The sequence below is a fragment of the Heteronotia binoei genome, chromosome 1, assembly GCF_032191835.1.
Source record: "Heteronotia binoei isolate CCM8104 ecotype False Entrance Well chromosome 1, APGP_CSIRO_Hbin_v1, whole genome shotgun sequence".
NCBI lineage: Eukaryota > Metazoa > Chordata > Lepidosauria > Squamata > Gekkonidae > Heteronotia > Heteronotia binoei.
Genome location: NC_083223.1, coordinates 20,720,807 through 20,735,515, shown reverse-complemented (window position 1 = coordinate 20,735,515; position 14,709 = coordinate 20,720,807). Strand labels below are relative to the sequence as shown.

The window sequence follows — 14,709 nt, the reverse complement described above, 5'->3', positions numbered from 1 at the left end:
GCTGGACTCTCTGGCATTGGACCCCACTGAGGTCTCCTTCCTCCCCAGCCTCAATCCCCAAATCTCCAGGAGTTTCCCAACCTAGATCTGGCAACCCTTCCCCCCCGATTCCCTGCCAGTGGCTGGGGGAGGGGGAGCTACAAACCTAAGGTATGTGGATGCAAGGCCTTTTAAGTGTTTTTAAGGTGATAGCCAGAAGCTTGAACTGAACCCAGTAACAGGTTGGGGACACCCAAAGTAGACCCTTCAAAGTTGACTGCAGTGGTTGGGTAGATTTGCAAGGCCACAACTGCTATTTGCTTATTCATCATGAGGACTGGGTCCAAGAGCAGCCCCAGACTACAAACCCATACTTAGAGGAAAGTAAAATCCCATCTAGAACAGGTGACTCCTTAAATCCCAGGTCAGACCTTCTCCCCATCAACAGTACTTCTGTCTTCTTGGGATTAAGCTTCAATTTATTAACCTGCATCCACTTCAAAACTGCCTCCTGGCACCAGTTCAGGGTTTGTGCAGATGGTTGTACAGGGTTTGTACAGATTGTTGATGGTTGGGTGTTGTCCTTTAGGGTACCTATGAGGACTTTGCAAGAAGCCTCACAGGGATCAGCTGGAAGTATGAGACAGAGCAGAGTCTCATCCATATATTGTGGGATTCCACAAACTTACATCTTGTTCCCTATGCTTTTTAACATCTACATCAGGCATGTCAAACTCATTAGTTATGAGGGCTGGATGAGACATAAATGAGACCTTTCCGGGCCAGGCAATGTGTGTCATGAAATGTAATGTCAGGTAGCAGAAATATAAACTTTATAAAAGACAAACACAATTAAAGATTAAAGATTAAAGAGGAAAGGAAAGATCCCCTGTGCAAGCACCAGTCGTTTCTGCCTCTGGGGTGACGTTGCTTTCACAATGTTTTCACGGCAGACTTTTCACGGGGTGGTTTGCCACTGCCTTCCCCAGTCATCTACACTTTCCTCCCAGCAAGCTGGGTACTCATTTTACTGACCTCAGAAGGATGGAAGGCTGAGTCAACCTCGAGCTGGCTACCTGAAAACCCAGCTATGCCGGGGATCGAACTCAGGTCGTGAGCAGAGCTTAGGACTGCAGTACTGCAGCTTTAACACTCTGCGCATGGGGCTCGTACTAAAGATTAAAGAAAAAAACCTTTAAAATAAAATATGCTTAAAAGATTAGCACTTCTGCAATATTTTGTTTATTTAACAGTTTCTGATAACTAACACCTCTTGTTCTGAATTATTGCATCAGAAATCTGGAGACAATGTCTGTTCTGTAGCAATCTTGAGTATGCTGTTCAAGTGTTGTTCAGGTGTGTGTCTTTAAGCTGCAAACTTACTTTTGATTTAATGACATTCATCACAGAACTCTCATGGCCAATACTTTGAGCCTAAGACCCAGGGGAAAACATGAAATGGCTGTGCATTGTGAATTTTTGTACATAAGTTGCTTTCATGTGCTGGTCAGCCAATGGAGAAAATAGAGACTTTGCTCTGTAGCTCCTGCACAATTGAGCCAGCCTGGCAAAGCAAGCTGTGATGCAGAAGGAAGCCAGAGAGAGAGAAGAAAGCAGATGAAAATGAGTTGCTCATGGGCCTGATAGGAGCGCACTAGGGGCCTGATCTGGCCCTTGGGACACACATTTGACACCCCTGATCTACATGAAACCTCTGCATGAAGTCATCTAGAGGTTTGGGCTGGACTTTTTGTTTGTTTGGTTGCACTGTTTTCTAGTTCTGTAATTCTAGTCCTACTGCATCATTTATGAGATGCTTTATGCTGCCTGATCAAATTATTGTTTTATATTTATATTACATTTATATTTTGCCATTCCCCTTGAGTCTCACAGAGAGAGAGAGGGTATAAATGAAGTACATAAAAATAAATGTCCTATATAGGCTGCAGGGCATAGCTGTACTCTTGTTTCTTGGTGAAAGCAAGGGAGGGGATTCTTACATTACCTGTTGTCTACAGAACTCCAGGCATCACCTAGAGGTTTGTAACCCTACATATAAGCCAAACAGATTTGGGTTCAAAGATATGGTTAGACTACTTGGCCACCATGTCAATAATCTTCAAGAATATAAATGTGGTGTCATGCATAGAGTGTTGGAGTGAGGCAGTCCAGAGTCAAACCCCTGTTTACCTACTGGGTGACCTTAGACGAGTCGTTATCATCTCATTCTCTAAGCTACCTCACAAGGCTGTTATAAATTAGGGATGAAATCACGTTCACTATCCTGGGCTCTTTGGAAGAAAGGCAAGGATTAGAATTACCAGGCCTAACCTGGCAACTAGCAGGAAACTGGCAGTCAGGGGTTCTCAGAGACAGCAATATATCATTTCTGGGGAAACCTGGAAGTGACATCAGTCCTCTCTAAGTATCATCATCTATATTTTTACTAGAGTTTCTGGCAATTCCTAGAGAGGCTTGATGTCACTTCCAGGTTTCCCTAGAAATGATGTTACATACACCGTTGCTGATGACCATATACAGTCCCTCCCCACTCACCCCGGTCTCCTGTTGGTTGCCAGGCTGGTTTTCCCAGAAGTGACATCCTGGCATTGCTGCCAGTTTTTAAAATTATTATTATTCTTTTTCTGCTGGCTGCTGGAGTGCTGGTGGGTGACACTCCTGGGGGTGGAAAATCACCTTCCTCTAGTAGGCATATGGCTACCCTAGCAAGGATAAAAATGTCATAAATTATAGTTTTACTTATTTATGTACATTTGTGAGACCATATACATGCCAACTGATTGCTTTTGCCTGGGTTCCCTCCTCACCCCAGCTGCATTTGCAGCCCTCAGTCGAAAGCTATATGTTGTTCCAGGGAGTAGATGGCTGACTGTGAATTCTTCATCAGGGCCATAATAAACTTCTTGAGGTTCATCTGTTTCCATAGGAGACATTTCTAGACTGTAAGAAATTATTGGTGATCCATTATCTATAGCAGGAGGCCCTGAAACAAGAGGGAAAAAAACCAATTAAGAAATTGTTCAGATATGTTAAAATGAACAAATGTTTATTGTATTAAAGAACATTACCCCAACGTAATGGAATCTCTCTTGATCTTAGTCTACCGTGTAACCTGGGAGGCTGACATGGGCCAGGCAACAGAGGTGGTGTCTGTACCAGCAATGAGTCAGATGCCTGTAATAACAGTAAAAAATAATCATATTATCACACAAATAGCTGTAGACCTGAGCTTAATCTTTTTTTAGGGCTGCCAATCTCTAGGTGGGGAGTCCCCAAGTTACAAAGGTCATTAGGGTTTGTAGAATCTTCCGGGCTCAAGTGCCGTGTTCTACTGGAGAAAGTTTTTCTTCCAGACGTTTCGTTCTCCGCAGCTGAGAACGAAACGTCTGGAAGAAAAACTTTCTCCAGTAGAACACGGCACTTGAGCCCGGAAGATTCTACAAACCCTAATGATGTTACCAGCCGTGAAAATCTGAAATCTTTGATTACAAAGGTCAGTTCGCCTGGAGAAAATGGACTCTGTGGCATTATACCCTGCTGAGTTCCCTCCTTTCCCCAAATCCAGCCCTCTTCAGGTTCCACCTCTGAATCTCCTAGGAATTTTCCTATCTTGAGTTGGCAACCCTAATTTTATTCCAAGCATTGGTGAAGCTTATTGAATGTTGATCTCTTTCCCATTCCTATTCCTCAATAAATGTCAAAGGACACTGGTATCCTCCACCATTGGTTTCTGTTAGGGATGGACATGAACCTGCCCACAAAGCTAAATTTCCAGCTAAAATCGCCTGGTTCATGGTTCATGTGATCTCGCCTCATGACCCTCTGCATGGTTTCTGGAGGTCTGTGCATCTTGGGGCAGGGGGGGGGGGGCATGTCATCAGCCAGGATGAACCACGACCCCATCCCTAGTTTCTGTAGCAATTCAGGGCATTCGGCATGGATACTTGGCCAACAACGGCACACAACAAACACTTAAAAAGTATTTTGCATAATGATTTCCTTTGTATGCAAGTAAATTCAAGGTGAAATAACATGTAGAAGAAGAATTGCAGATTTATACCCCGCTCTTCTCTGAATCAGAGACTCAGCGGCTTACCGTCTCCTATATCATCTCCCCCCACAACAGACGCTCTGTGAGGTGGGTGGGGCTGAGAGGGCTCCCACAGCAGCTGCCCTTTCAAGGACAACTTCTGCCAGAGCTACAGCTGACCCAAGGCCATTCCAGCAGCTGCAAGAGGAGGAGTGGGGAATCAAACCCGGTTCTCCCAGATAAAGAGTCCATGCACTTAACCACTACACCAAACATTAAATCAAAAGAGTTTCTGGCTCAACACCCCTGAATTAGAATATAGACATGGAGGTGAATGTGAGGACCTGGCTTTAGAAGACCAGCACAACAAGCCCACCTTCCAGAGGCCATATACAACAGACACTCTGAAACACTCTGAGCTTGCAGTAGGCCCTGTCCTAAGAGCCCTGTAAGCTCTTGGAGGATTGGCTACATCAGGAGTGTGTGGCCTAATATGCAAAGGAGTTCCTGCTACAACAAAAAGCCCTGCTGTTTTCCCTCACTGTAGCTTGCCAGTGGTGCAGTTTCTGTCTGAGGAAACTGCAGAGGGAAATAGTTACCTCTCTCCCCCAGCACGGAGGTCGTGATCCAGTTATGTCCCTTGCCTACTCTGTAACCTTAAAGCAAACCTCAAGAGATCCTGTCACATATCACCCACATTATGTAGAAGAAGAAGAAGATATTGGATTTATATCCCGCCCTCCACTCCGAATCTCAGATTCTCAGAGCGGCTCACAATCTCCTTTATCTTCCTCCCCCACAACAGACACCCTGTTAGGTGGGGCTGAGAGGACTCTCACAGCAGCTGCCCTTTCAAGGACAACCTCTGCCAGAGCTATGGCTGACCCAAGGCCATTCCAAGCAGGTGCAAGTGGATGAGTGGGGAATCAAACCTGGTTCTCCCAGATAAGAGACCACGCACTTAACCACTACACCAAACTGAAAAAGTGTGTTGTAGAGTACTTTGGAATTACCCCTTAAAAACAGTTTATAATTTATTTACCAAAAAAAGTAGAGAGGGAAAAGAGATCATACCACCACTTTTTTCCTGAGAACACAATATGGCAGGGGTGGCCAACAGTAGCTCTCCAGATGTTTTTTGCCTACAACTCCCATCAGCGCCAGCCAGCATGGCCAATGGCTGGGGCTGATGGGAGTTGTAGGCAAAAAACATTTGGAGAGCTACCGTTGGCCACCCCTGCAATATGGTATAAATGAATTGCTTTTGAATGGGTGTGATGTGAAAAATACTGTGAGATAGGAGACTGGTTGGTTCTGCAGGACAGAAGAATGGTCATTCAGCAAGTATGAGACAGATATGTTGATGAGAAGGATGGGCACTTTGGTAGAAGGAATGATTGGATTTCATGTGATATTGATACATGGATGCAGCAGTGGCTCATGTTCCCTTCCTTCTTCAGTAGTTGTTGTTATTGCTGTTTTAAGAGTGAGAATCCTCTCTATAGCACACACCAGGGCTTTATTTTTTGTAGAAGGAACTCCTTTGCATATTAGGCCACACACCCCTGATGTAGCCAGTCCTCTAAGAGCTTACAGGGCTCTTCTTACAGGTCCTACTGTAAGCTCTCGGAAGATTGGCTATATCAGAGGTGTGTGGCCTAATATGCAAAGGAGTTCCTGCTACAAAAAAAGCTCTAGCACACCCTGTGCATCACTGTGCTTTCCATTGCAAGTCGTGACTTCCCCTCCACCAGCACAAAGATTCAGAAACTAGGATCATTTTTTATTGCCTGGCCTGGCCTTGTCTCCATCGTTTTTGTCCAAATACCAGAGTGTCACCCCGATGTTCCAGAACTGATGATGTCACTTCCGGGTCACATGGACAGTGACACAGACATCTTACTCTATGTAGGCTGGGCCTTCCTGCTGCTCCCAGTAAGTCCTCTCCTCTCCCCAGGAAGGACGGGGCAACCCTATATTGCATTGAACACATGATCTCCACAGGGATTCAGTTCTAAAGTGCCGTTGGGACCCAGTTTACATCAGGACCCTGAACCGCTTTAGAACTGAGTTCCCACAGGGAACTTACAGCTTCTGAATAGCTGCAAGTCCTCATGGTGATCTCACGGTCGGACTAACAAACAGATGGGATTCACACCGCCATCCTAAGAAGAGCTGCACATCCCTACATCCATTGAAGTCAACAGACTTTGAAGGGTGCCATTTTGCTGAGGCTAGCGCTTTTAGAAATGAAACAAGCTCCCCTAAAATGTAAGCTATGATATAGTGGGTTCTAAGCATCAAAGAGGCAAGGTGGAAGTGATAACAAGCTCTTTATTAGGTACAGCATGGTAAGGGCTGCACAATCAAGACTGGAGAATGGGCCCCGCTGGGCCAACTATGTACAACACTGGGTTCCTGCGCTAGCACGAATTTGGCAGGGGGGTCCGTGATTGGAGCAGGGCAGCCTGGGTTTGGATCCTCCTGCCCATTGTTCCCAACTCCCCAAGCTCAGTCCTTCAGGCTCCAATGAGTCAGGCAGGAACACCATTGATCACACACTGATTCATATACATAACGTAAGTCATATAAAATATTAACTTTACCACACTTTGCCCTCCTTCTCCAACGCAAGATACCCGTAGGCGGTAAGAGTGACCAGGATTCAGATGATCGCATGAATATTCCGTAGCGGTTCCACTGTACATCATGTCCCATTGGTTTCCTGGAAGAGTTTACAGTCATCCAAGGCATAATTTTTTACAAGTCAGTATGAGACAGTGCAGGTACTTCAGAAACCCCAGAAAAGCATTTTATCTTTATTATTTCCAGTTCCACGGAATTGAAGAAGGTTGCAAGGAAGTGCCCGGCAACTGGTGGGACGGTTGTAAGGGGGACAGTGCCCCAGGAGAAAAACTAAGAAGAAAAATAAGGGCTTGTTCATTCAGTTACCTTTATTGGCACTAAAAATAAGGCCTCATTGATTTACAGGAAGTTCTGGCCACAGAGTTCCTGGTGATCCCTAGAGCTGCCCAGAATTTACAAGGGTAGCTCTAGGAATCTCCAGAAACTCCATGATAATCTTGCTTCTGGGTAGCTCTAGGAATTGCCTGTAAGTAGACAACTTCTTGTAAGTAGAAAAGGCCTTACTGTTCTTTTTAATTCTTTAAATATCCCCCCTCCCTCCGTTTGGCTGCAGTTTCCACCCACTGATCAGGTAAGCATCAGCAGGAAAAATCTACAGTTACCTGAAAGTCTTCTGCAAATAAGCAGGTGAATGGGAAAGCTAAATTTAAGGAAGTGCATATGGGCTAGCTTTAGGGTTGCCAATCCCCAGGTGGGGGCAGGGGATTCCCCGGTTTGGAGGCCCTTCCCCCACTTCAAGGCCATCAGAAAGCGGGGGGAGGGGAGGGAAATGTCTGCTGGGAACTCTGTTATTCCCTATGGAGATTTATTCCCATAGGAAATAATGGAGAATTGATCTGCGGGTATCTGGGGCTCTGGGGGAACTATTTTTTGAAGTAGAGGCACCAAATTTGCAGCATAGCATCCAGTGCCTCTCCCCAAAATACCCTAAAAGTTTCAAAAAGATTGGACCACGGGGTCTAATTCTGTGCACCCCAAAAGAAGGTGCCCCCATCCTTCATTATTTCCTATGGAAGGAAGGCATTTAAAAGGTGTGTGGTCCCTTTAAATGTGATGGCCTGAGCTCCCTTTGGAGTTCAATCCTGCTTGTCACACCCTTTCTCCTGGCTCCACCCCCAAAGTCTCCAGATATTTTTTGAATTGGATTTGGCAACCCTAGCTAGCTTCCATCCAGGCATTAGGTTAAATTCCACAGATATATTCCACCTTAACCTCTTGCATCAGAGAAAGACACCTTGTGGCAGGAAAGGGTCCCGCCCGTAGTGGAACAAATCTGTAGGATCCGACCAAATGAGGAGACCCAGATCAACTTTGCTTTAGCACAGTTGTTGCCTCATGAGCCTACAGACCATGCTGCGTGACCTTACTGGACTTTTGGAAGCTACTGAAAACCACCATAGTTTTCAAAAGCCTGGTTTGCTAGACAGCTCTGTGTCAATTAGCCAAGGTAAAGAAATACAGCTTGCTTGCAATGCAGTAGTTTTGCTGCGCTCAGCATCTTGATAATAAGATTATAATACAAATGACGACAAATAATATTCAAAGCAGCCTGTGGGGAAGGAAGTTCAATTAAATAATAGATTTTAATCAAATAACACAATATTTAATTTTTATATAACAAGGCCACATTTAAATTGTAATTCTGATAAACTTGCTTGATTCTGCTGTGCCAAACAGGAGTCGGATATACCTGGCTATAATATAGTATAATATAATATAGGCATTGAAGAGGCGAGGCGGTAGTGATAACAAGCTCTTCTGTTGAGTACAGCATGGTAGCTGGCTGCACTACAAGACTGCCCAGCCGGCCATTGGGGCCTCAATTATATACAACTTAGGGTTCCCACACAAGCACATTATTGGATCATTCAAACCGGCAGGGGCCCTGTGATTGGTGCAAGGCAGCAGGTATTTGGATCCTGCTGTCCATTGTTCCCGGTTCCCCAAGCTTCGTTCCTATGGCTCCAATGAGCCAGGCGGGAACACCCAATTGAGTCCTATACATTAGGTTCTATACACCAGGGGTCCCCAACCCCTGGGCCGTGGCTCGGTCCCTGTCCGTGGCCTGTTAACAACCGGGCCATGAGTTGCATAATTATTTCATTATGTATTACAATGTAAGAAGAAAAAGACAACATTGGATTTATATCCCCCCCTCCACTCCTAATTTCAGAGTCTCAGAGTGGCTTACAATCACCTATATCTTTTCCCCCACAACAGACACTCTGTGAGGTGGGTGGGGCTGAGAGTGGTGTTTCAAGGACAACTCCTGAGAGAGCTATGGCTGACCCAAGGCCATTCCAGCAGCTGCCAGTGGAGGAGTGAGGAATCAAACCCAGTACTCCCAGATAAGAGTCTGCACACTTAACCACCACATCAAAATAAAGTGCACAATTGTATCATCTCGAAACCATCCTTCCCCACCAGTCCGTGGAAAAATTGTCTTCCACAAAACCGGTCCCTGGTGCCAAAAAGGTTGGGGGGCACTGCTATACACAACACGGACAAAGGCTGAAATCCTAAACACACAATAATAGTGAATGGGTTGCTCAGCTGCATGAAGGATTTCATTAAGGCTTAAAAAAAAGAAAAGCCCTCAAAACCGCTTTGGGATGTTGTGAGATGAATTTCATAGCAGGCAGAGTTTGTCTTTTCACCCCTGTGGACTAGGGCAGGGGCTTATGGAAGTTGTAGGCAAAAAACATCTGGAGAGCTACCGTTGGCCACCCCTGGGCTAGGGCCTTTACTGAAATCCACATGGGGAAAGAAATGAATGTGTTTAGCATGTCCCTCCCCACCCTGCCCCCAGCCAAAAGTAGATCCGAGTGGACAGTTTTAATTTTAGAAATGGCCCCCAGAGAAAGAGACAAACATCCTACCATACAGTTTCATTCAGGGCTTTTTTCTTTTTGTGGTGGTACTCACTGGTATTAGCGTGGCTGGCAACTGCTCAGCTCCTTGACTAGCTATTCTAAATAGGGTTGCCAATCCCCAGGTGGGGGCAGGGGATTCCCTGGTATGGAGACCCTCCCCCCGCTTCAGGGTCATCAGAAAGTGGGGGGGGGGAGAGGAAAATGTCTGCTGGGCACACCATCATTCCCTATGCCCATAGGGTATAATTGAGAATTGATCCACGGATATCTGAGGCTCTGGGGAGGCTTTTTTTGTTAGGTAGAGGCACCAAATTTTCAGCAAGCATCCAGTGCCTTTCCTCAAAACATCCTCCAAGTTTCAAAAAGATTGGACCAGGGGATCCAGTTCTACGAGCCCCCAAAGAAGGTGCCCCTATCTTTCATTATTTCCAATGAAGAGAAGGTGTGCGGTCCCTTTGAATGGGATGACCAAAACTCCCTTTGGAGTTCAGTGATGCTTGTCATAACCTTAATCTTGGCTCCACCCCCAATGGCTCCTGGCTCCACCCCCAAAGTCCTCAGATATTTCTTGAATTGGACCTGGCAACCCTAATTCTGAAACATGTCACTTATTGTATCTAGATCAGTTTGCAAGACCTGAGCAAGGCTGTTAATGATAGGGCATTTTGGAGGTCATTAATTCATAGGGTTGCCCTGAGTTGGAAGCGACTTGACAGCATTTAACACACATTGGCTGCTAACAGTAGGCCGGCTCAGGGCAGCATCAAGCTGACCTGGAAGTGAGCCGGACAGAAAAGGATTGCCAGGGAGTGTCCTGTTAGCCCGTGGAAGAGGGATGGGTTGCAGGTGTCCTGTAGAGTGTCTGGAGCACTCATGCGCCCCGTCCGCAGCTTCCCAGGTGCTCTCCAGTTGCTTCCCAGATGGCCAGGGAGGCACCTCAGAGGCACCCCAGCAAAAAGGCACCACTTTCAAAGTGATGCCTTTTTGAGCCAGCTCCCGGTAAGGCAGATGTGCTGGTGTAGATGTGCTTTTTAGATCCGCCTGCCTGCCGACCCCAGGGTGGTTTTAACCACCTGTCTGTAAGCAGACATTGTGTCTAGAAAGTTCATCACAACCCAAGTGGACATTTATGGAGTCAGTATGAAAGAAACCAATCTATGTGAGCATTTTTACTTAAATTAATCCTCCATGAAGTACACCTTAGTCCTACACGAAATTCAACATTTACAAAAAAAAACAAAACAAAACCGGGTAACAACTTAATTTTTGTCTTCAGTCAATTACCACATTGACTTTCTCGACCTCTGAATATTTTTATAACTATTTATTTATTATAACTTTTTCAATTTTTTTCAAAGCATAACATGCATAAATATCAAACACACAACATAACAATTTTTCTTTAACATATAAATCAGAGCATCTGATATATGTCTGATCTACTGTTATTTCAAAGTTATTGCTTTATAAAAGAAAATTATGGTATAATTTATTTACAATCTTCAATAAAAAGCAAAGTCTAATTTTTTTTTGGCAATGTACAAAAGTCATTTTCCTCATCTGTTATATACTGAAAAGAGGAAAACAATTTCTCCTCAAACTTTGATTGGTTCTTTGGATTCTCTGCTGTTAGCCTCTGAATATTTTTAAACTGTGGGCTTTTACGCTGAAAATGTGGAAAGGAGCAGATGTTTGAATAGTGCAGCTAAAGAGGGGGGAAAGAAGATGGCGGGAAATAACCACATACTCTGGGCCCATTTCTGACTAATAGTAGTTCTATCAATTATTCTACCGCATTCTCCACACTCTTACAAAATTAGGTAGTAATCTAAATAGTCCCAGCACTACTGATAGGGTTGCCAACTATGGTTCGGAAATTCCTGGATATTTGGGGGTGGAACTTGGGGAGGGCAAGGTTTGGGGTATTTTTCCATAGAGTGAGTCTACCACAGAAGCAATTTTCTCCAGAGGATCTGATATATGTAGTTTGGAAATCTTTTGAAATTCTGGGAAGCCTCCAGGGCCCATTAGGGGGTTGGCAACACTCTATCAACAGCCTACAGGCAGAGGCGTCACTAGGGTGGATTGCACCCTGGGGTGTAACTGATTCAAGTCACCCCCCCCATTGGGCATCACCGCTTTTGGAGGGCTGCGTCACCCCCTCCGCACACAACCCCGCCCACTTCAGATGGCCCCTCCCTCATCCACCCTCTGGTCACATGACCAGCCCCCGTAATCCAAGATACCAGTTTTGCAGCATTTAAGTTTCCCCCACTCACCCACACGCTTTTAGCTGAGCCGGCGGCAGCGCGGCCCTGGTTTCAGAATCCCGGCCAGCCCACACACAGCAGCAGCGTTCTAGTCCCAGGGCCAGCCCCTTCCTGTTGGGGGGGGTCATGGGTCAGTGCCTGGGGCCAATGAGAATGCTCTGGGGGAGGGCCGATGGCCCCCTTGGCCCCGCCCTAGGGACGCCGCTGCCTAATCAAAGTTGTACCCTTCTAGGCCTCTTGAAGTCAACTTTAAAGGGCTACACTGTGCTTAAGGTTTTGTACTGGAAGCCTGAAAATAGGCTTAGCTACATACAGCTACCCAGGGCTTTTTTTGTAGCAGGAATTCCTTTACATCCCACTGATGTAGCCAATCCTCCAAGAGCTTACATGGCTCTTCTTACAGGGCCTACTGTAAACCCCTGCAGCCACCGCTACAAAACATTAGGAATATTTTAGAAACAGCAAAGAGAAAAGGGCCCAGAATAACAAGACTGTCACGACATACTTCAAATCTTCCTGTATCATTGCTTACCATTTAAGCCTTCAGAAATTTCTAAAATGTATTTAGTGATTGTTGCTCCTCCATTGTCCATGGGTGGCACTGCCAAAAAAAGAACACAACAAGGAAATACAAAATAAAAAATACCAGAAAAAAAATATGCAGACGTGGATTTGTGTTTTTATAAATTACATTAATCCTGAAAACAACAGAACGAAGTTTGAGTCCAGAGACACCTTTAAGACCAACGAAGTTTAATTCTGGGTATTAGCATGCTCACAAAAGCTTATACCCAGAATTAAACTTTGTTAGTCTTAAAGGTGCCTCTGGACTAGGCTTCCCAACCCTCCCGCCCTGGCGGGGGACCCCAGGATTTCCAGCCTCTTCCCCCGCTCCCCAAAAAAACAGAAGTGGGGGGAGGGGGGAAACGGCACCAAGGAGCATGGCAAGCCGCCCCGTCCCAGAGTGGGCAAGGCCGTCGCGCCGCTGCCGCCCCCTCCCCGCCCACCGTAGCTGCTCCTCCGAGATGGGCCCAGGCTGAGCCCATCTTGGAAGAGCAGCCAAGAGGCGGCAGCAGCACAGGCAAAACCAGCGAGGCAAAACCAGAGAAGGGGAGGGCGGAGGCAGGCCAGGAGCATGGCGAGCCGCGGATCCGGGCCCTTCTAGGACCCGGACTCGCAGCTCGCCACGCCCCCGGCCCGCCTCCACCCCCCCTCCGAATCCACCCCAGAGGTGGAGCGGGCGAGGCCGCCGCGCTGCTGCCGCCCCCCCCCACCGCAGCTGCTCCTCCGAGATGGGCTCAGCCTGAGCCCATCTCGGAGGAGCAGCTGCGGTGGGGCGGGGGGGGGGGGGCGGCAGCGGCGCGGCGTCGTCGCCCGCTCCGAGACGGGGCAGCTCGCCACGCTCCCCGGCGCCGTTTCCCCCCTCCCCTCTAGCTCCACCCCAGTGTTTCCTGGCTCCACCCCCAAAGTCTCCTGGCTCCACCCCCAGAGTCCCCAGATATTTCTGGGATTGGACTTGGCAACCCTACTCTGGACTCAAATTTTGTTCTGTTACTTCAGACCAACATGGCTATCTGCCTGAATCAATCAAACCAACATGACTATCTGCCTGAATCAATCTTGAAACAGCTATGGAATGAAATTAATTGAATAATTTTTTCCCCATAGAAATATATAAATTCAAGGCCTACAAAGTACTTGGAAGGGCTGTCGTACAGAGGATGCTGCAGAGTTGTTTTCTGTTGCCCCAGAAGGTTGGACCAGTGCCAACGGGTTGAAATTAAATCAGAAGCGTTTTCAACTAAACATTAGGAAGAACTTCCCGACACTTCGAGCGTTTTCTTAGTGGAACAGGCTTCCTTGGGAGGTGGCGAGCAATGTTCCTTCTAAGCTGAGCTGTTGTGAGCTAGCTCACAATTTTGTAGCCTCCAGCTCACACGTTTTTGTTTCAGCTCAGGAGAAATGGCCCTAGAGCAAATTAATTTATGCAGTAGCTCACAACTTTAATGCCAGTAACTCACAAAGTAGAATTTTTGCTCACAAGAGTCCACATTTAAATGCCTTCTGAGCCCACTTTTGGGTCCCCACAGACCTCATGAACCACAAACTCTTTCATATACCAGAAAAGTCCACAGACGTTTGTGGCTCATGAAATTCATGATCCTCAAACCTTCACAGACCTCTGTTTTTCTAGTCCATGCCCATCCCTAAATGGTATCCTGATCTTCAAACATTTAAGTGCTGGCTGGTCAAGCAAACTTCTGTTTCTGAAGCTAACTCTTGAAAGCCAAACAAAAAAGCCATATTTCCTATAACTTTGTTTTGATGTATTTTTGGGTGCTTTATTGCCATCAGAGCCAATCCAGAATGAGAGCACTGTTTCCAGAAGGATGGTGCAACCAGAAGCTAGCCTTTACACGTTGCCACATTAACAACAACCAAAGCCTAACTGAGAAACTGACAAAATTGTACCCCAACATATTTCCACGCTTTGTGCAAGAATTTCCCCTTTGACAACTGGTTTCAAAGGAGCTCCGGGTTTATCTGGCTGTGTAGTGAATTCTACTACGTCGCTTGGATTGCTTTCTCCTTCTGAGTTGCAGGCAATGACCTATAAAAACAGATAACATCATTGAAAACATCTGTATATTCCTACAGATAACTAGAAGGAACAAGCTTTTAAGAACAAAGTTAAACACATCCTTTGTTTATCACTGCTCTGCTGGTCTGGAAAAACATGCCAGTTTTTTTTTTACTGACATGGAAGGAACAGTTTTGCAAGGGCAAGAAATATAGTTATTTCATGCATTGATAGCTGGAAGAATTTGCAAATTATTTGAAAATGAAGAATATCCACATTAAGTTATAATAAATATGAGAACATCTTACA

General features: G+C 46.0%; 1 protein-coding gene across 1 annotated transcript in view; it reads right to left on the bottom strand.

Moving 5' to 3' along the window:
• The window catches only part of FNDC3A (fibronectin type III domain containing 3A), a 98,560-nt gene that overhangs the window by 20,982 nt on the left and 62,869 nt on the right, over positions 1 to 14,709 (bottom strand). Inside the window, exons 14-18 of the mRNA XM_060232007.1 lie at positions 14,292 to 14,430; positions 12,352 to 12,420; positions 6,637 to 6,755; positions 3,069 to 3,174; positions 2,808 to 2,983 (exon numbers count right to left, since the gene is read on the bottom strand). Of these exons, the coding sequence (XP_060087990.1) occupies positions 2,808 to 2,983; positions 3,069 to 3,174; positions 6,637 to 6,755; positions 12,352 to 12,420; positions 14,292 to 14,430 (609 nt within the window). The remainder of the gene's footprint in view (positions 1 to 2,807; positions 2,984 to 3,068; positions 3,175 to 6,636; positions 6,756 to 12,351; positions 12,421 to 14,291; positions 14,431 to 14,709) is intronic.